General features: G+C 47.8%; 7 protein-coding genes across 7 annotated transcripts; 4 read left to right on the top strand and 3 right to left on the bottom strand.

The window, feature by feature from the left end:
• Positions 1 to 261: 261 nt before the first annotated feature.
• On the top strand, positions 262 to 1,691 carry F5891DRAFT_1127334 (sodium bile acid symporter family-domain-containing protein; the record flags this gene model as incomplete). Its single annotated transcript, XM_041364170.1, has 5 exons — positions 262 to 382; positions 436 to 579; positions 629 to 1,047; positions 1,096 to 1,455; positions 1,512 to 1,691. 5 exons carry the CDS (start codon positions 262 to 264, stop codon positions 1,689 to 1,691), a joined length of 1,224 nt encoding a protein of 407 aa, XP_041228630.1.
• Positions 1,692 to 3,035: 1,344 nt separating this feature from the next.
• Positions 3,036 to 3,693, top strand: F5891DRAFT_929143 (acyl-CoA N-acyltransferase; the record flags this gene model as incomplete). The annotated part of the gene is made up of 5 exons (XM_041373922.1): positions 3,036 to 3,105; positions 3,158 to 3,255; positions 3,303 to 3,408; positions 3,466 to 3,594; positions 3,647 to 3,693. Coding segments are annotated over 5 exons (450 nt in total), but the record flags the coding sequence as incomplete, so codon positions are not given.
• Positions 3,694 to 6,536: 2,843 nt separating this feature from the next.
• F5891DRAFT_114220 (uncharacterized protein) lies at positions 6,537 to 7,839 on the top strand. The gene is made up of 2 exons (XM_041364922.1): positions 6,537 to 6,809; positions 6,870 to 7,839. Exon 2 carries the CDS (start codon positions 6,923 to 6,925, stop codon positions 7,772 to 7,774), a length of 852 nt encoding a protein of 283 aa, XP_041228632.1. The 5' UTR covers positions 6,537 to 6,809; positions 6,870 to 6,922; the 3' UTR covers positions 7,775 to 7,839.
• Positions 7,840 to 9,084: 1,245 nt separating this feature from the next.
• On the bottom strand, positions 9,085 to 11,202 carry F5891DRAFT_1127336 (glycoside hydrolase family 5 protein; the record flags this gene model as incomplete). Its single annotated transcript, XM_041364171.1, has 8 exons — positions 9,085 to 9,146; positions 9,283 to 9,504; positions 9,554 to 10,121; positions 10,192 to 10,364; positions 10,416 to 10,588; positions 10,618 to 10,790; positions 10,869 to 10,949; positions 11,164 to 11,202. 8 exons carry the CDS (start codon positions 11,200 to 11,202, stop codon positions 9,085 to 9,087), a joined length of 1,491 nt encoding a protein of 496 aa, XP_041228633.1.
• A 1,274-nt stretch (positions 11,203 to 12,476) lies between these two features.
• F5891DRAFT_1127337 (uncharacterized protein) lies at positions 12,477 to 13,632 on the top strand (the record flags this gene model as incomplete). Its single annotated transcript, XM_041364172.1, has 3 exons — positions 12,477 to 12,771; positions 12,830 to 13,024; positions 13,079 to 13,632. The coding sequence occupies 3 exons, from the start codon at positions 12,477 to 12,479 to the stop codon at positions 13,630 to 13,632; spliced, it is 1,044 nt and encodes a 347-aa protein (XP_041228634.1).
• A 241-nt stretch (positions 13,633 to 13,873) lies between these two features.
• On the bottom strand, positions 13,874 to 14,914 carry F5891DRAFT_1020301 (uncharacterized protein). The gene is made up of 4 exons (XM_041361118.1): positions 14,515 to 14,914; positions 14,329 to 14,459; positions 14,140 to 14,267; positions 13,874 to 14,086 (listed from the first exon to the last, which is right to left on the bottom strand). The coding sequence occupies exons 1-4, from the start codon at positions 14,885 to 14,887 to the stop codon at positions 13,942 to 13,944; spliced, it is 777 nt and encodes a 258-aa protein (XP_041228635.1). The 5' UTR covers positions 14,888 to 14,914; the 3' UTR covers positions 13,874 to 13,941.
• Positions 14,915 to 15,389: 475 nt separating this feature from the next.
• F5891DRAFT_1020305 (uncharacterized protein) lies at positions 15,390 to 16,903 on the bottom strand. The gene is made up of 2 exons (XM_041361119.1): positions 16,268 to 16,903; positions 15,390 to 16,209 (listed from the first exon to the last, which is right to left on the bottom strand). The coding sequence occupies exons 1-2, from the start codon at positions 16,482 to 16,484 to the stop codon at positions 15,722 to 15,724; spliced, it is 705 nt and encodes a 234-aa protein (XP_041228636.1). The 5' UTR covers positions 16,485 to 16,903; the 3' UTR covers positions 15,390 to 15,721.
• Between the last annotated feature and the right edge of the window lie 52 nt (positions 16,904 to 16,955).

The following is a 16,955-nucleotide window of genomic DNA, read 5'->3' on the forward strand; positions in this document are numbered from 1 at the left end:
ATTAGAAAGTCGTCTCACGAGAATTTCTACTGAACCTTTTGGTGCAGGACGTTTCCATTAATATAGGTAGGAGGTGAGGCAGAAGAAATCCCAACGTATCGACCAATTAGACTTGTGTAATTTGGCAGAAGCTGTCCTCGTGATTTTCAAAAGGAAAAAATTGAAGTCCCCGATATTCAAATGATATTCAAAATCGAGAACGCTCAAAAGTTGGTCAAGTCTCTCTCTCATGTATTTTCAACCCTTCCTACTTGAACCAACATGGAAAAGAAGAACAACTCCGTCAGGAAATTAAACGAGGAAACCTTGAGGCCAGTCGATTCTCTGACGGACCGCATGCTGTCGGAGAATAACAGCCATCATGATCCAGCAGCACCCCAAGGTACAGTAACTTTACTGGTACACCATCCTGCCCCTCTTTTAACAACAGTATAGCTCTATTTCAGAAGCTCAGTATACTAGACCGCTTGCTCACTCCAGCTATATTGGTATGCATGATCGTCGGGGTAGTCATAGGCGAGTTTGTACCTGGTGTGCAGCAAGCGTTCGACACCGTCAAATTTTACAGTGTCTCCGTCCGTAAGTACTTATATCCAGCACGTTATGGATCATGCTCACAGAATTAAAGCGATTGCAATAGGGCTCATTGTTATGATGTGGCCTATTCTTACCAAGGTCAAATATGAAGCCCTTTCGCGAATATTGTTGTCGAGACGTCTGTGGATACATATGGGAATCAGCATGATTCTGAACTGGATCATTGGCCCCCTTATTATGCTCGGTATTGCATGGGCTACGCTCCCCGACCTCCCGACGTACAGGACAGGTGTGATCCTCGTCGGGCTCGCTCGTTGCATTGCCATGGTCATGGTGTGGAACCAGTTAGCCGGCGGGGATAGTGAATACTGCGCGATTCTCGTCGTCGTTAACTCGGTGCTCCAAATCATCCTCTACTCACCCTACGCGGTCTTGTTTGTGAATGTCGTTGGACACACCGAGCAGGGTGTTCATCTTGCATACGGTTCGGTGGCGATCTCAGTTCTCATCGTGAGTTTCCTGAGTATCAGAATGATTACTATTTTAACGATTCGACAGTACCTTGGAATTCCTCTCCTTGCTGGTGTCATCACACGCTTCACAGTCATTCAACTGAAGTCGAAGGAATTCTTTGACACGGCTTTTGCACCACGGTTTTCCCCTCTCTCCTTCATCGGTCTCCTGTACACCATCATCGTTATGTTTGCATACCAAGGACATCACATCGTGCAGAATCTCGGTCCTGTTTTCCGGGTATTCGTACCAATGATCGTATATTTTGTTATCATGTGGACGTCAGCCTTTGCGCTTGTGTTCTATCTCGCTCGCCGAGAATTTCGCAAAGGGAACACGGATAGTGGTAATTTCTCGTATGAGCTGGCAGTGGTGCAGGCTTTTACTGCAGGAAGCAACAATTTCGTGCGTATCTCCAGGCCGCTTTATTGAATGATGCACTGAGCAAGTGGATTGCGTAGGAGCTTGCGATTGCAGTAGCAATCTCTGTGTATGGGGTGGGGTCAGATCAGGCATTGGCAGCGACCATTGGACCGTTGGTGGAGGTTCCTGTCCTTCTTGCACTCACCTGGGTGGCCCAATACTTGCGTGTTAAACTACAGTGGGGGCCTCCATCGCAGTACAGGAATGCGAAAGTGTAGGTATACTTATGCGTGAAGATTTAACCTGTTTTTTTGCCGAAGATTACACCCGACAGGACAGGCGATCGATGATAATCTGGGTCATCATTTTTTGGACTTTTGATAAATAGAGTTGTTATTCTCTTACCTCTGCTGTGATAGTGTTGTACGACGATGTCAAATGAGCAGCTGCACATTTTTCTTTACAAGCGTGGGTTTCTCAATCATCAAGATGAACTCAGTCGTCGTTGTTTCTTACACAACACCAGTGGGCTTGACAATGTTTGGATTCAACAGGCGTGCTGCCAGATTTCCTTGCTTCTATTCATCCAATTCACCGTTATCGGGGTTGGTGTAGTAAACTTGATAACGTCGGCCTCATGCACTGAGTATTGAAGACCATGCCGATGATGTAGAATGTAGATGCTGTCTATCGTTCTCTTGAGGACATCTCTGAAATGGCCGGTTTGAGGCGAAGTCTAGGCCAAAGTCTGGGACTCGACAGGCCCATGCTCCAAGCGGAGTATAAAACTCGCCCAGACTGTTCTCGCACCTGCTCACTGTATCTGACTTCCATGGACGCCGGAGGCCTTTTAAAAGCACGGACCTACTTATACAGTAGTTATGTGTTTGATGCATCAATTTGTCATTATGCACAATCAAGGACGCCAATTGCCGATGGACACTGAGAGAAGCTGGCAAAAAGACAACATCTACTTGTTGCAATGAAGATATCACATTTGGTATCACCAGGCAGGCAGCGGGCGAGGCCTTGATGGGCAAGAAAGGTCCTGGGCAGGTAAGGTGAATGGGTGGATAGAGCATGAACATGAAACATTCCAATCTAATGGTGGATGTTGGGCGGCGGCAGCGGGCGCGTTGGTGGCATGGCCGTTCGAAACACTGTGAGGTTCTAAACTCCGCTGACGGTGCCGTTGTGTCGGCTCAGACCGGCCAAATTTAAATTCTGATTCTCGCCTAAGCGCTAGCGTCGGAGTCTGATGGAAAGGTAGTTATATATTAGGTAATAATCATCCCACACATGCGCAAACCTTGACTTCCGAGTCAGCAATGGAAATGAACGCCGGCGACGAAGTGCCTGCGTCAGTGGAGTTACGAATACGGGCGCTAAAGCGCTAAGCTGTGTAGAACACCTGTTTACAGCCTGCCGCATCAGCACGTGCCACTCCTCCACCTCTCCATACTAGTACAGGGCTCCTGCGTTCGCGTCTTACAACCACACCTCTTACTTTCCAGATCCTAGATGAACATTCGAAGAGCAGAGGTACGATTGATTACCTGCCTTGATTTCACGCAAACTGAAGATTGCATTCAACACTATTCCCTCGAACGTGTGGCGCTTAGCCGAAGGATCTCACCAAAATACAGCAATGCAACTTGCACAATCTTCCTGAGAACTACCACATGAAATATTGTGGGTCTCCTTTGGTTCAGTGAAAATGCCATTCCAATCGCCAGATTTGTAGGGGCCTACTCCTTTATAACTTGGCCAGAAGTCTCGTATCTTGCAGAGGACAGCAGTGGCCGCGTAGTAGGCTATGTACTCTCGTCGATGTGGGTGAAGGTTACGCACATGTATTTACAACTGATTCAATCACCCCCTACAGAGAGCCAGATGAACAATTCCCTTGGTTGCAAGTCGGTCATGTCAACTCTTTATCCGTACTCCGAACATATCGTAGGCTAGGTCTTGCGAAGCGATTAATGCTGCTTTCGCGTTGGTTCACTTGCACCATCTGATTTAGTGCAAAACATTAATCTTAACTACCTCCAGAAAAGGCCATGATCGATTCATACAACATAGAGTACATCCAGCTTCACGTACGCAAGTCTAATCGAGCTGCCTTCACTCTGTACCGCGATAAACTTGGCTTTCAAATTCACAGGAAAGAGGTCGGATACTGTGAGTTGTCAACTTGGGTCTTCCAGCTACTATCATTGACTATTTCAATCAGATGGTGATGGTGAAGATGCATACTCAATGAGGATCGTCTTGAAACCACGGAGCTTGTGCGTGTCATATTTTTGCATTATAAAACTTACTAACACAACGCAGCTCTCATCGACTTGGTCGCAGATTCCAAAAATTCGTACACGCTCGACAACGGGCAGTCGCGAACTGGACTTTGAGATGCGCAAAACGAGTGAGTCAGACAAAATGAAGATATCAAACTTGCTTGTCAGTCACCCACGGAATTTTCTTGTACTTTATCTTGAGCTGCCCATCTGGAGGACCCGATATCGCGTCTGTATATCCACTTATAATTTTGATAAGTATGACATCGAATTTCTGGACGGTTACTCATAGTTTGTACCATGTATTTCCGGTGATCTACAATTGCCATCCTCCAGCAAGCTCCATCATGGTGTCTGGATCGGCAGCTTCTTGATATCCCCTAGACGGACAAGATTTTCTCCGTGAATATCCTCTAAGGATGCAGAAGAAGATGCATGGTTGGGAAACACGACCATATTTCCAACATTCTGCCCAGTTGCAATTGCTGCCCGTTACAGATATTTGGAACTAGCACTAGCGATCTCATATATGAGGTCGTCGTCGCCGGAATTCGCCCTTGCATAATTATAGTGAGTTTCTTGCTCTATGTGAATCTGCCTACGCAGATAGTGGCTATGGATAGAATCAAGATCAGGAGTCCAGATAGCACGCACGCTGGTATTTGCCATGTTATCGCCTTAAAATTAGTCGCTCACGTCAGTAGACAACCCAAATAAAAACATTACAAGTGCTTATGAGGGTCTCATTGGGAGTACTGCTTAACAAGGACTCCGTCAACTCCTCCATCGCTATGGGATTGAATACAGCACTGTTTCGCGGTGAGTATAAAAACCGAAAAAAATACCAAGGCTAAGGTACCGTTCGACGGGACAACTTGGACCAAGAAAACGATGGACCAGGCGGAAATATTATCATTGAGGTGTGGAACTGCTCGAAGATACCGTCTTGACAAGTTGGCGCATCATAGAACAATATATGCTCGAGAGAACAGGCCACCCAGCAGTTTGTTGGCCCTTGACATGGATTGCACGTTTGCAGATAAAATAGCGATGACAGCGTTTACAGGGCTGAATTTATTTTGGTTGTATGAGACACGCCCATCCTATTTATAATTGTCACGATGCTGTATCATACACTGTGGTCCAATCGTCTCACCCAAACTTGGGATCGAGGACACGTTTTGAGAGTGACATGGGCAACAATTCCCCATGATAGGGTAAGTTTAATATTACATGGAGTACTTCTCCAGGGAACCCAGAAAAGTTATTAAAATCACCCTTCACAGCCGCATGAGAATTCAAAACCTCGACGATATAAATGATAAAACTCACTCGCGAGCCGTAGAAAAAATCTGGGTCGCTGAAGTTGTTGACTGTGGTATTAAGCAAAACAAGTTCGTATGCTACGACATTGTAAATTGTCAGTCCACACATGTTCGTCAGATGCCAAAAACGTTGTATCAGTACGTTTTAAAACTCTGTCGACATTTATACCTTCATCAAGTATGATGTCGCCAACTCTGATGCCAGTGACTTTTGGCCTCATCGTATTCTTACAGTGTTGGATCGGATCAGTGCTAACTGTTGCTGTCTTGGCACGAATACATCGCGATTTGAATCATTGCCTTGGTTTGACAAGAAACCTGGGTTGGTTACGTGACCACCGCTTTCAATCTGATTGATATTTACTATATAAGAACAAAGCACAAACTGAAAAAGTCATAGCTCACTCCAACCGACGTCTTGGTGTCTCCCGATGTAATACGAGGGGCATGATATCTTTATTTTGGTAACACACATCGGTTTCCTGAGGTCCTCAGGGGTGCCAAGATCGATGAAGCAAGCGGAGACTTGACTACTCGGAAATGCTTGATAATAATAATTCTTTTGATAGTCCGATCCTACCGATGGTTAGCTTTATGGATACTTACTCATATGATTTGAGATACCTACCTTTGTAATGCACTGCAGATTTGAAAGAAACGGTGACCGCGATCTTCGCACAAGGGTAGTATTAAGATTCCCCGTACTAGGTAAATTGAAGAAGCAGTGGCGAGCTTCCCAATGCCACCTGCAAGAACTTGCTTGCATGATGAGTATCATCTGACCTAACAAGAATGAGTACCGAGTCACGAGTTCTGCTTGCTCGATCGTAAAGATAGGAACGCGACACAATCGAAAGCACAGCACTTACCTACGCCGGTTGATGTATTGAAAATTCTAATGATTATATGCAGACCCTGAATAGAAGGTATTTCACAGCATCTGCCAAACTCCGAGAGAGAAGTCGTATACAATCTTTTTCACTACACAGGGTGACGCCATTCCATGATGACGCGCTGGACCGGTGACAAAGCTATCGAACTAGCATCCGAGGGTGTTTGCAAACTAAGTTATGTCCGGGCAGTAAGTAGTTTCTCGGAAGGGAGTACGTACCCACATGCAGTGCGGGCGGGATTAGGTCACTGTCGGAGCTTCAATTTTGCTCACTTCACATGGTGAGAGGCAGCTGACGCACTGGTTTTCGATCACATCAGGCACGGTTCCATGAATCCTGGACATAAGTGCCTACATAGCCAGAAATCCGACTGCGAGCCGGAGCAGGTGGAGACTGTCGGATGATGATTAGATCACGGTGCATTTTATGATGGATGATCCGTATCCGTTTTAATTGATCACCGTGATCGAGCGCTGTCTGATGATGAGAATATTCCGTTCTCTTAGCGTTATCCTTGGCGGCTAGATTCTATCGGATGACAAGTGCTGACGCTGACAAAAAGGACGCGCAGATGAGTCATACGGGTGCGATTCAAATCCTATCTTGCCCAGAACATTGACCATCCCCACTAGCCGCCCAACCAGGACAGGAAGCCAGTGAGTGGATTTCTAAACTTCTGGTAATTGGTTACCGAGTTACACTTTGCGGACAGCCTTTAAAAGCACCACTGGGCCCTGGCCAGACAAAAGTCTCGCAACTCTTGCAGTCTTCTGGAAAGTGCTGTGTCATTCTTGCATAACCGTGACGTCCATAGCCTGTCCATCCTGAAGCAGTGGTCTGGCGCTTGTGCTTGAAGACAAGTCATCCACAGAGTCATAACATAGGTATGCAGGCTGTGTTTATGGTACCAGGGGCAAGCTGACCATTATCAATTGAATAAATAGCGGAGGTCTCCCCGACATCTTTTTCTCTCAACTTCAATACTGCATCAACTTGAATGTCTGGGCCATACGTCTATACACAACCGATATACGAACCTCCTCCATATTATACCCACCCGCACACTCCCCAGCGATCACCTTTCATTCCTCCCATTAGTTTATTCCCACCTTCTCCCTCATCACCTTACGCCGAACTTCCTGGAACGCCGCACACTTCTTACTACCCTGATGGATACCGTCCCCGTCGTCCTCCATCTTGGCATGGAGGGATGGCTGCGCTCCCTCCCAGTCCCTCCTTTTTAGGGGTTCCATTGCCAACCCATAACCGGCGACATTCATTCGGCAATGGCAATCACTCTCCTTGGCAATACCAGACGTCGTCGCAGCAATTCCAGATTCATCCGCTTCTTAACGGAGAAGCTTATGTATCGGAGTTCTACTTCGACATTGCTAATCCAGCTTTCGCGCCATTGCGCAGAGTTGGTCCAAACCACACGGCTATGGTGTCCGTTGAAGAGCTAAGGGAACCTGCTACATTCCCAACCATTACCCGCATGCGTATCACTCATGATGCCATTCCGAAATGGCCCATTGACTTGGAGCTCGTTCATGGCGAGTACGATACGTCGGGCGCTCTGCCCATAACAGTTGGCGATGTTTTGTGGATGATCCATTCTTCCCTGCACCGCCAAATATCTCACTCTGACTGGGCCCAGCTCAGTCAGAGTCAAGAAACTGCAATCGCACGGGCCTACACCCGCAGATACAGAAGCATCCCTTCATCTGCTCAGCTCGAAGCAAGTCAAGGAGTCAAACGGATTGACTATTTGATGGAAAGACATGTCTTTAGAGGACTTGTCAGAGCTCACGACGAAGATGGTTTGTTCCATTGGAAGTTGTTGACATGAATGTGGCCGCCCCTTGTAACCCGCTCCCTTTGTACCAAATCTGTCATAAACATTCTTTGTTCTCTATTGTCTTGGTTCCCCATTGATTTATGTTGTAACGATCTCATATATATACCCAGCCTCAAAGGTCTAACTTTTCCTAAAGTCACCATTCAAATCTATGTTTGTCAGCTTGTGATCGAGACGCGTATGCCCACTTATCGAGATTACGATTCGACTCGAGCTTTGTTTCATCATGCATTTGTAACGAATTCGAAAGAAGAACACAGAATGATCATTGTCATGAACCTTGCCTAGGTCTTGTGTCTGATATGCGGGGCGCCATAGGCCAATAACAAATTCAGCATGCACAGTAGGCACATCACATGCGTCGATTTAATACAGGCTCGTATCGTGGCCGCAGAGTCCCCCCTTGTTCCTGTTTCCAATCCAAAATAACGCTGATAATGAAACGTACGTAGGGAAGTTACCGCGAGAAGATTTAACGTTCAATGTCTTTTCGTTGATGTGTATCATATCCCGTGCGGTGCGTTACTACATAGCAGGGAGACGACATGGGTTTCATATCGGAACTATTCATCTGCGCAGTGTGCTAGTGATATCAGGGTCATCACGCCACTATCGACCAATGATCGATACCCCTTACCTGAGCAGCAATTGTCATCTCTACCACGAGTCTGCGGCCACGAGTCTCGCACAGGAATGCCATGATTAGACATCCGTTGCTCGACCCAAGTAATCTCACTGCATTACTGCTTGTGGTGTCCTCCCGCCCCAATATTTAAAAAAGTTAAATCATGACTTATCAAAGTGAAAAAAACATCTCCTCGGAGATCACAGCGGTCTTCTGCAAGTCATGTTGTAACGACAAATGGATTCAAACATATTATGACATTAAGGAGAAAATTTAAACCTTCGGATTCTTGCGAGGACAGGAGCACTCACGGAAGCTTGTAATTACCGCGCTTGTCCTCGTTGAAGGGTCATGATAGGCTAGATGCAGAACTGGAGGGACAGAAAGAAGCTTAGAGCGTCTTCTAAGTTCTGCCAGCACTTTCCTTGACAGCTGCATCGCAAGTTAATAGAAAAGGGTAAGAACTAATCCAAGCCAAGCCAATAGCCTTGTCCACTTCAGAAAAGCTTTACGTCTGCGATGATTGTCAGCAATCGAATATATCGACACTATCTTACACGAGGACATGGGCATGCAAAGATATGGATAGTCTGTTCTGGAAGCAAATCGTTAAAAGCTAAAGTCCCTATTTGGCGAAGAGATATACCATGAAAATCTTACGCCTGACACGTGAAAATCAGCAGTAGTGATGTTGAAAATCGTGCTTCGCAACATCTACCCCTTGGCTAAATCCATGCTCTGAAATATGTTAGAAATAGGGTCACCTAAATCTGCGATATCACAGATGAACTTATCGAGATAGCGGGTATGTCGTGCTGCCGGCCGAAAAGCGGCAAAACCCAGAAAGGGAAACCACTTTGAATAGTACACTCACCGAACTCCCAAATGTTGTTGCTGCGCCCGTATTCACGAATATGGTCTTGCGCCTTCCTCTTCGCAATGCAGCCCTTGAATCCCAGTTCTGAGACGGCGACCTGGCCCGCGCGATCGAAGGTGAAGAAGTCGTAAGCCACGACCCAGCCCTGGTCAAAGCCGGCTTCAAAACGCCAATGCTCATAATAACTAGGAAAACGGGCCCAGTAGGATACATGTTGGCCTTAGCAAAATTAGTGACGATGTGGTGGCTGTAGAGTGGCTGGACTCACCCAAGGCTACATTTCTAGCGGTCACCTTTCTAGCGTTTATGTCGGCACTGAGTCCAACATGATCCTTTACTGGAATCATGCCCACAACTTCTGGAAAGATGCCATTTTCGACTGCGTCTCGAAAAGACCATCCTTGGTCTCCAGGCCACTCTTTCTTGTACGTCCAAAAGAAAGATCCAGCGCAGTACAGCTCGAACAGGTCAAGCTGAGCCCGAATGTAAGACGCTCGTTCCTGATGTTCATCGGTTGTACCTTGCAAAGAGCCTGGATTCAAAGCTCCAGACCACTCGCCAACTATGAGTCCACTTCCTGATGCTGCGAGTTTCTCTGAAACGCGGGAGAACATTTGCGAAAAGGGATCATTCCGATCAACAAGGGACGCAGTATGCTGTGCTGCTGATGTTGATATGTCGCTCGACGTGAAACACCGGTACAGGTGATAGTCGATGCAAGTCAGCGCCAAGGAAGACGGTAAGTGTGCGACGAAATCGGCATATTGATCAGTCATCCAGCAGTCTGATATGTAGATTGGGAAACCAGAATCTATCTTTCTTATCTCTTGGATTGCCTCCCCAGTACCAGTCGTAGAGTGTTTGGTGCGAGGAGGGGTGAGGTTCGTTGAGAAGCTGTATACCGACTATATTGTCGAATACGGGTCCATGTGCCCGCAGAGCGATAAGCTGCGTGACCAGTATCCGGAGAGTGCGAATGGCCAGCTGCATATTAAATCTGCTGTTGAAAAACGAAATTACCGGGGATGATGTTCCGGAGTGCGAATCTTTGTTCTGTTTGCCAGGAGCTGCATGGAGGTCTGAAATTTGTAAGTGAGAAATAGGATATGTCCACTCAACGAACGACACACCAAACAACACCCCAATTCCAAAGCTCTGGGCTGTGACCACCGCGGCAACGAGTCTACTCCATGCTCCTTCAAAAACATGTTGAAGACCATCGAAGTCGGTTCGAGTAAGGATAGATGGGTCCAGCGCACAGATATGATAGTATCCGATCTGTTTAAGGCGGCATGAGACGATGCTATTGTACTATTATAAGAAAACGCGCACTGGGATCCGCCAGTGTTGATTCCCCTTGCCGCGAGCCATTCGAAATCGCTGGAGGTGATCCAGGAATCCCAGTGATGTTCTAGAACGTGCTTCGCATGTAGACCCTTGGCAACGTCGAGATCACTTTGCCCGCTGCCGGCGGCGCCTTGAAATGGGGATCCTGATACCCACCGCTCTAAAACGAACCACGATCCTGAGCATGCTTAGCTCGCTTCGACGCTTTTGACTCGGGTAATTCATTTTAAGCTTACCAAGATTAACTCCGCGCTGTTTGCGATATCGGTAGAGGCGTTGCTGAGGGCTTTCTTGTGGTGCTTCTTGAAGACCAAGCGCTGATTCGGACTTGGTGCCACGTCTCAGCTTAGAGATAAAGGACCGCATGCTAGCGTGGTCCGGATTTGTATTTTGAATGTTCGGGCTGGAAGATGCAGGTCACAACTCGCAGAATGACTAAATATTAAATATGCGTGTTTGGCAAAAGCTTCTGATCCAAACATTATTTGACGAGATCTTGATCGATATCCGAGTCATTCAGTTCATTGTCACTGCTGGTGCAACACCGTATGGTACACCAACAATATTCATAATATATGCTGCGTCGCGCGTTTGTATGTTGTTGATGGCATATGTTCTGCGCAGGTATCTCCAGGAACTGCGTTGCCAGAGGTATGCATGTCTGTTCTGTCGATTTCTGCTCATCAACCGCCAATCTTGGACCCTGTGGGATATTCCAAGAAAACATCGGAACTCAACTTTAATCTCGTTTCAGTTTGCTCCTCCTGTCGCCTGATGGTGGCGCATGCTTGTGCATACTTTTCAACCCGCCTCGCCACGTATCGGAAGGTGCAGTTTTCACTCGAGTCATCACAGATAATGTAACTTGGTAATAATTCATCTCGGTAAGATGGCGAGTTCATTTCCTTAGCGACTCGGATGAGACGGTCTGTGCCTCTTTTTCTTTTTCCTTACTCTTTTACTCAAAGCGCCACAAGCTTATTATCACGGTCTAGACCCGATTCTCGGTTGACGATTCAACCGAACATTTCGCGTGCCCTCTGCATGTAGTTCATGGCGGGTTTGGTAAGACTTCTTGCGCGCCGCTTGGCTTTATTAGGGTGACCATGCGCCATGAAGGTGCAGCCTTTGATATGACCGGGTAAGTACACATGTCGCATTTTGGTGAGCATAGCTACTTGGTTCGCATAGCTCCTGGGTTCGCACACTGTTCGCACAGCTACTGTGTTCTCGAAGCCACAGCGATAAAGGTGCACCGCCGCGCCTTTTCCATAAAAGGAAAACACGCGGTTTACATGCGTGAACCAACCTCGTGGCTAATACAATTTCCAATCAAGATAGTATAGGACATTCAACCGCGTCGCCACCGTTGTTCCTACTCGTTCCGAACTTTACTCAACCTTCTCACAAGAAGGCACTCTTTCCTCTCCAGGCCATGTTATATTGTTATTTCCCTCTATTGGTTGTGCTTCATTACTCACGGACTTTCCGGACAGCACCTAAGACGTGATCCATTGATCCACCGCATTCACCAACAGTGCCCTTTTCGTCAACAGATCTTTTATTGCAATCTCCCCTCTCGGCATTAAATTCCATCTTTGTCATCCAATAACATCTCCACGGCTTTTCTAGGGGTCCTCTTACTTCATGAAAGTATTTTCGCTAAAATATGTCTAGAACTCACAGGCGATCCGATCCAGGCATAACGGCTATCCTCTGCGCTTATAAGAACTCGGCTACACTCTTCTCTTACCGAGTTCATTCCACCACACCTCTTGGTTCAGTACCTCGAGCAACCACAGTTGACTATCCTTTGTCACTCCCTTCACGAACAAAAAGTCATAATGACCTCCTACTTCCGTTCCATCTTTGGTGGAAGCCCATCTCCTAGTCACGACCACTCTTCCAAGTTACGTTCACGTTCCAACCCTGCAAACTTCTTCTATGGGCCCCCAGCTGGTCCGAGTTCCTCTTCACGCCTAAAGACAAAACGAAGCAATAGCTTCAGTGCCGCACCAGCTCCCTCTCCACTACGATATACCACGTTTGATGATCCCAGAGACATGAGATACGGTACTCCGTCGAACGTCGAGAAGGTGCCGCTCTACAGGCGTGCCAGCTACAAGTCATCCGAACATCGTACGTCTTCTGTGTTCCGCGGTCAATGAGCGCATTTCAAATTGACATATCTCTCAAGTCGGGCAGTATCCTTTGTATAATTATGCGCCACCCGTCTCGTATGGCGCATCTTCCCGTACAAGTTCAAGTTCTTCTTCGGGTTTCCCGGGCATGCATCCAGGCACCCCATCTCCCTACGACAGACGGCCTTCTTTGCAACAGCGTCATACTTGGCAGAGCAGTATCTCATCTGCGAATGGATCGGCTCCTTCATGTAAGTCTCTTAAAATAGCTGTGGGATCAGCTTTCTAACAGCGCAAAAAAAAAGATATTGCAATGGATCCACATGGGAGACGCGCACCTGCACTGCATATGCATCCACTCTTTGCCTCCACTCGCCTTCACTCCGCGCCCATAAATTACGACGTCATCTATGGCCCTTCGCCGCGAACCGTTCTAGACCGTACCACGCATTCACCCGTCGACGCTCATACATTATCTCAACCAGCAACAGACCCTCCCACTCCGGCATCATCTCGTATCCTCCTTCGTTCAGATAAGTTCCCGTGGCCCGTGGTCGTCGGGTCGTGCAGAAATGGGCGCTCTCCTGATATCACCAATCTCGACCTTCTTCATTCACTACATGAGACGCTTCTCACGAGAGTCACGCCTCAAGAGTGGGAGGCGCTTGGTCATGGAAGCAGGGCTCAACGGAAAGTCACGCAGGCATACGAACAGCGGTGTACCAGATTGGGAGGCGGATGGGAAGGCGGAGTCCGACGGGTGGATTGGCTGCATGGGAAAACTCGTTTGATCGGAATAGAAGTGGAGAAGCATGGACCCGGCGCCGGCTCCGGAAGACTCGTTTTTGGCAAGGCTTGAAGCCGACGTTTGCAACTTTTGAGATCGACAGCTACCGAGGCTAGTCCTCGTTACCTCATACCTGCGAGACCTTTCCGCGGCGTACCCACAGACGCCGCTACATCCCTGCTGGAATTCACGATTATCTAGCATACTTGGGCATTAGGCATACGTATGAATTTATTACACGACTTTTTTTTATGATTTTGTATTCTGCTGTAACAGCTTGGGCATAGTGGTACATTGGGAATGGCATTACAAAAGTGTCGGTCGGGCTACAAATGCGCTGAATGAAAAAGGTTGAAATAGAATGTCGACGCTGCTGCTGAGTTAGGAGCAGCTCACTCCATCAAAGTCATATGTACCAGGAACAGCAACAGGACAACCAGCTTTGTCGTTATGTGAATTGCAATTGACCTGGTCATTTGCGGACGCACAACAGCGGAGGCAGAAACGATTAGCAGAAGGCTCGACCCTGGCAAACAGCCGATGAGTCAATCAAGAATGATGAGAAAAACGGGAACGGACTGCTCAATGAAGCTTGCGCCGTATCCACCAAAAGTACACTTCGCGCCGTTGGGAAATCGGACGTCCATCTGGCCTCCCGCGTCATCTTGTGCAAACTGGAACTTGCCGGGATCCAAGCAGCCGGTGATCTAATGCCTGCATTAGTACCGAGGAAGAGGTCGCAGACAGCTAAATAAAAACTTCACTGACCTGTATATAGGACCCATCGCTTGCCTCCGAGATGGTAGCACCGGTCACGAAGCCTGCGGGAAATGTGTTCTGGCAGCTAGATCCGTTGGTACAATACGCCGTCGCGTCGCTCTCGGCCTCTGAGATATACTCTAAGGGAGAACAGCGTGGTCAAGTACGCGATGAAAATACTAGAGAGAGACGCACCTCCGTCTCTTGAGGGAAGTAAAAGTGCAAAATCTGTCACGCTGGTGATATGCACGGTCGTCGAGACAGACGAAGGACCTGTAGGCTGGGGCGTTGGCGCAGCGTTCACTCGAGGATGGCGGGTCGGAGTAGTACTATTAGATGTCACGCGAGATCGTCTTTGAAGGCGGGCGACCTGTTTCGTGCCTTTTTTGAAAGAGCGGTGAGGTTTCTTGTTCTGTGAGCTCGGTCGCGTGGCGAGAGTCTCGTTGTGCCGTTGATGAGCAGGTATCGTATCGACCGTGAGATCTTGGTACCTGTTCGTAGATCGCCCGGCGACTACCAGCATGGTGACATGCGCGAGTACAATGAAAAGATTGAATGGTAAAAACATTTTGTGGGCAAAGTAGTGATGTAGAGGAGGTGTTGGTTGAAACGCCGTGGCGTAAACGCGCTTACACCCGTACGAACCACGTCACGTGAAATGATTTTTTTCATGAAAGCCTCTTCCATTCTTGATATCGGTGTCAAGACGGGTGCGGGATTCGATAAAATGAAGTTCTCGTTCGATCGAAACTTCGATGCAATGATCTAACCTTATCTTGAGCACATGATACGATGCGGCAGTGCATAGCGTCCAATTAATTTGCTATTGGGCTGACGTCACACATATATGGGTTAGCCTTGCAAAAAGTGCGCGGCTTCCATAAGATTCTTCAATTAATTCCAAGGTCGTATTCGTTCGCCTCCTGACAGGAGGGCAACGTTTCATCGAAATGAACAGGTTAAAGTTAAGTATTCATTTGCGAACGGCCCCCTGGCTGTACGTTGAATGACTGTGCTAGTACTCACTCGTCAATGGTAACGGGAACTCTGATGTTTCCGTTCCACCCCAGTAACAGATCAAAAGTCAAATATGAATACACTGGATTGCCGTGGAGGATTGAGTACGTGGTAAATAAAAGTACAAGTGATATGAGTGCAAACTATTGCGGTGCATGAATCAAGAAGAAGAAAAAACATTGCGGACAGAGATAGAGCAAAGATAGCGATAAAACAAATTAGGGGCTGTCGAATATAGATGCAAAGAAGAGAGCGGTGACGGCAAATTGCCAAGTAAAGTTAGAGCGGGCAGTGCAAGCTGAGTGATGAGATCCGACCAAAGCCCATTGGAACTGAGCTAGGTGAAAGATAAGGAATAGCCTATGCATCCCGCGCTCGGCGAGGATCAAACATTCTGGGCAAAGTGGATTTCCCAGCTGTCCGACCCATCTCGAGCTCTAGCGAGCCCAGCAAAGAAAACTTTGGGGCCTAAAAAGTCAACGCGTTTCACGCCCTGCGCATGTTCGCGCGGGTCAGCGCGGGACCTGGCCCTGAAAGAATCAACAGCAGCATTGACTGCCCGAGAAGATCTTTGCATCTCATGCGAAGCAACACTCCGGTTGAGCGTTTCACGTATCATGGCAAGGACATTGTTCACAGTGATACCCCGAGGGTTCACAACCTCTATCGTCCAAGCACAAAGCCCAGGAATGGTAATGATCATATGAGAGACTGGCGGTTGCACCGCAAGCTCCTGAAGCATGGCAGGTGAACACCCCGGTCGCAGTTGCACATGTGCAAGGTCTTGTGTGATGTTAAATCTCAAATTCGGACCATAACTCAAGAGTGAGTGCAAGACTATGAATGAAGAGTGGGATGTAGATGAATTTTGGTCTATCAACGATAGATATGAGATCTGCGTAAAGTGTGAACGAAAAGGAGAATTTCATACATGACATAGGGGATTGATGCGAAGCTGCATTGGGGTGTGGGAGTGAAACTGGATGGAGAAGTGGTGCGTTTGGGATCGGGGACGGCGACGTGGATGACCCCGGGAGCGCAGACCAGTGGCCTTGGAAGGCTTGGCCGCTGGAGCCAGATTGTGCGCTGTGCACAGCCCACGACCTGTGATGGGATGAAGAGGCAGGAGTGCCGATCCGATAGTTCATCGTGTCAGATTAGAGTCAGAGAGATTGTGCGAGTCAGAAAATATATAGGCAGACGTTATTAGCCCTGGGGATGCGCAGTACGCTGGGTGACTCGACTGTCATGTCATGCGGCTGCGTGTCTTTTATAGCCCGCCAGAGGACATCGGGAAGTTACTTGTTGACTTCTCGCGCCCATCGTGTGTCGGGAGTTAATTGGGCAGCGCTGTGCACGAGTGGCATGGGCGGGACAGCGAACATCGTTGAATATGGTGAAGTCGAACAAGAACTTCAGAACAGACGCCTAATTTCTGATGTGGCGCTGGGCGGGACTTCTTATTATGGATGGGGCGGGATTCTGGCGGGACCGCTCACCCATAAAAGGCAGGCGTCGGGACATGCGCGCTGATGGGAGTCTCACGGAACACGTTGATGGATGTTATAAGGCGATAACTGTTAATCTATTCATCCACTGATGACCGGGACCCTGGACTC

Source organism: Suillus fuscotomentosus, assembly GCF_016647785.1.
Source record: "Suillus fuscotomentosus strain FC203 chromosome Unknown F5891scaffold_14, whole genome shotgun sequence".
Classification (NCBI taxonomy): Eukaryota; Fungi; Basidiomycota; class Agaricomycetes; order Boletales; family Suillaceae; genus Suillus; species Suillus fuscotomentosus.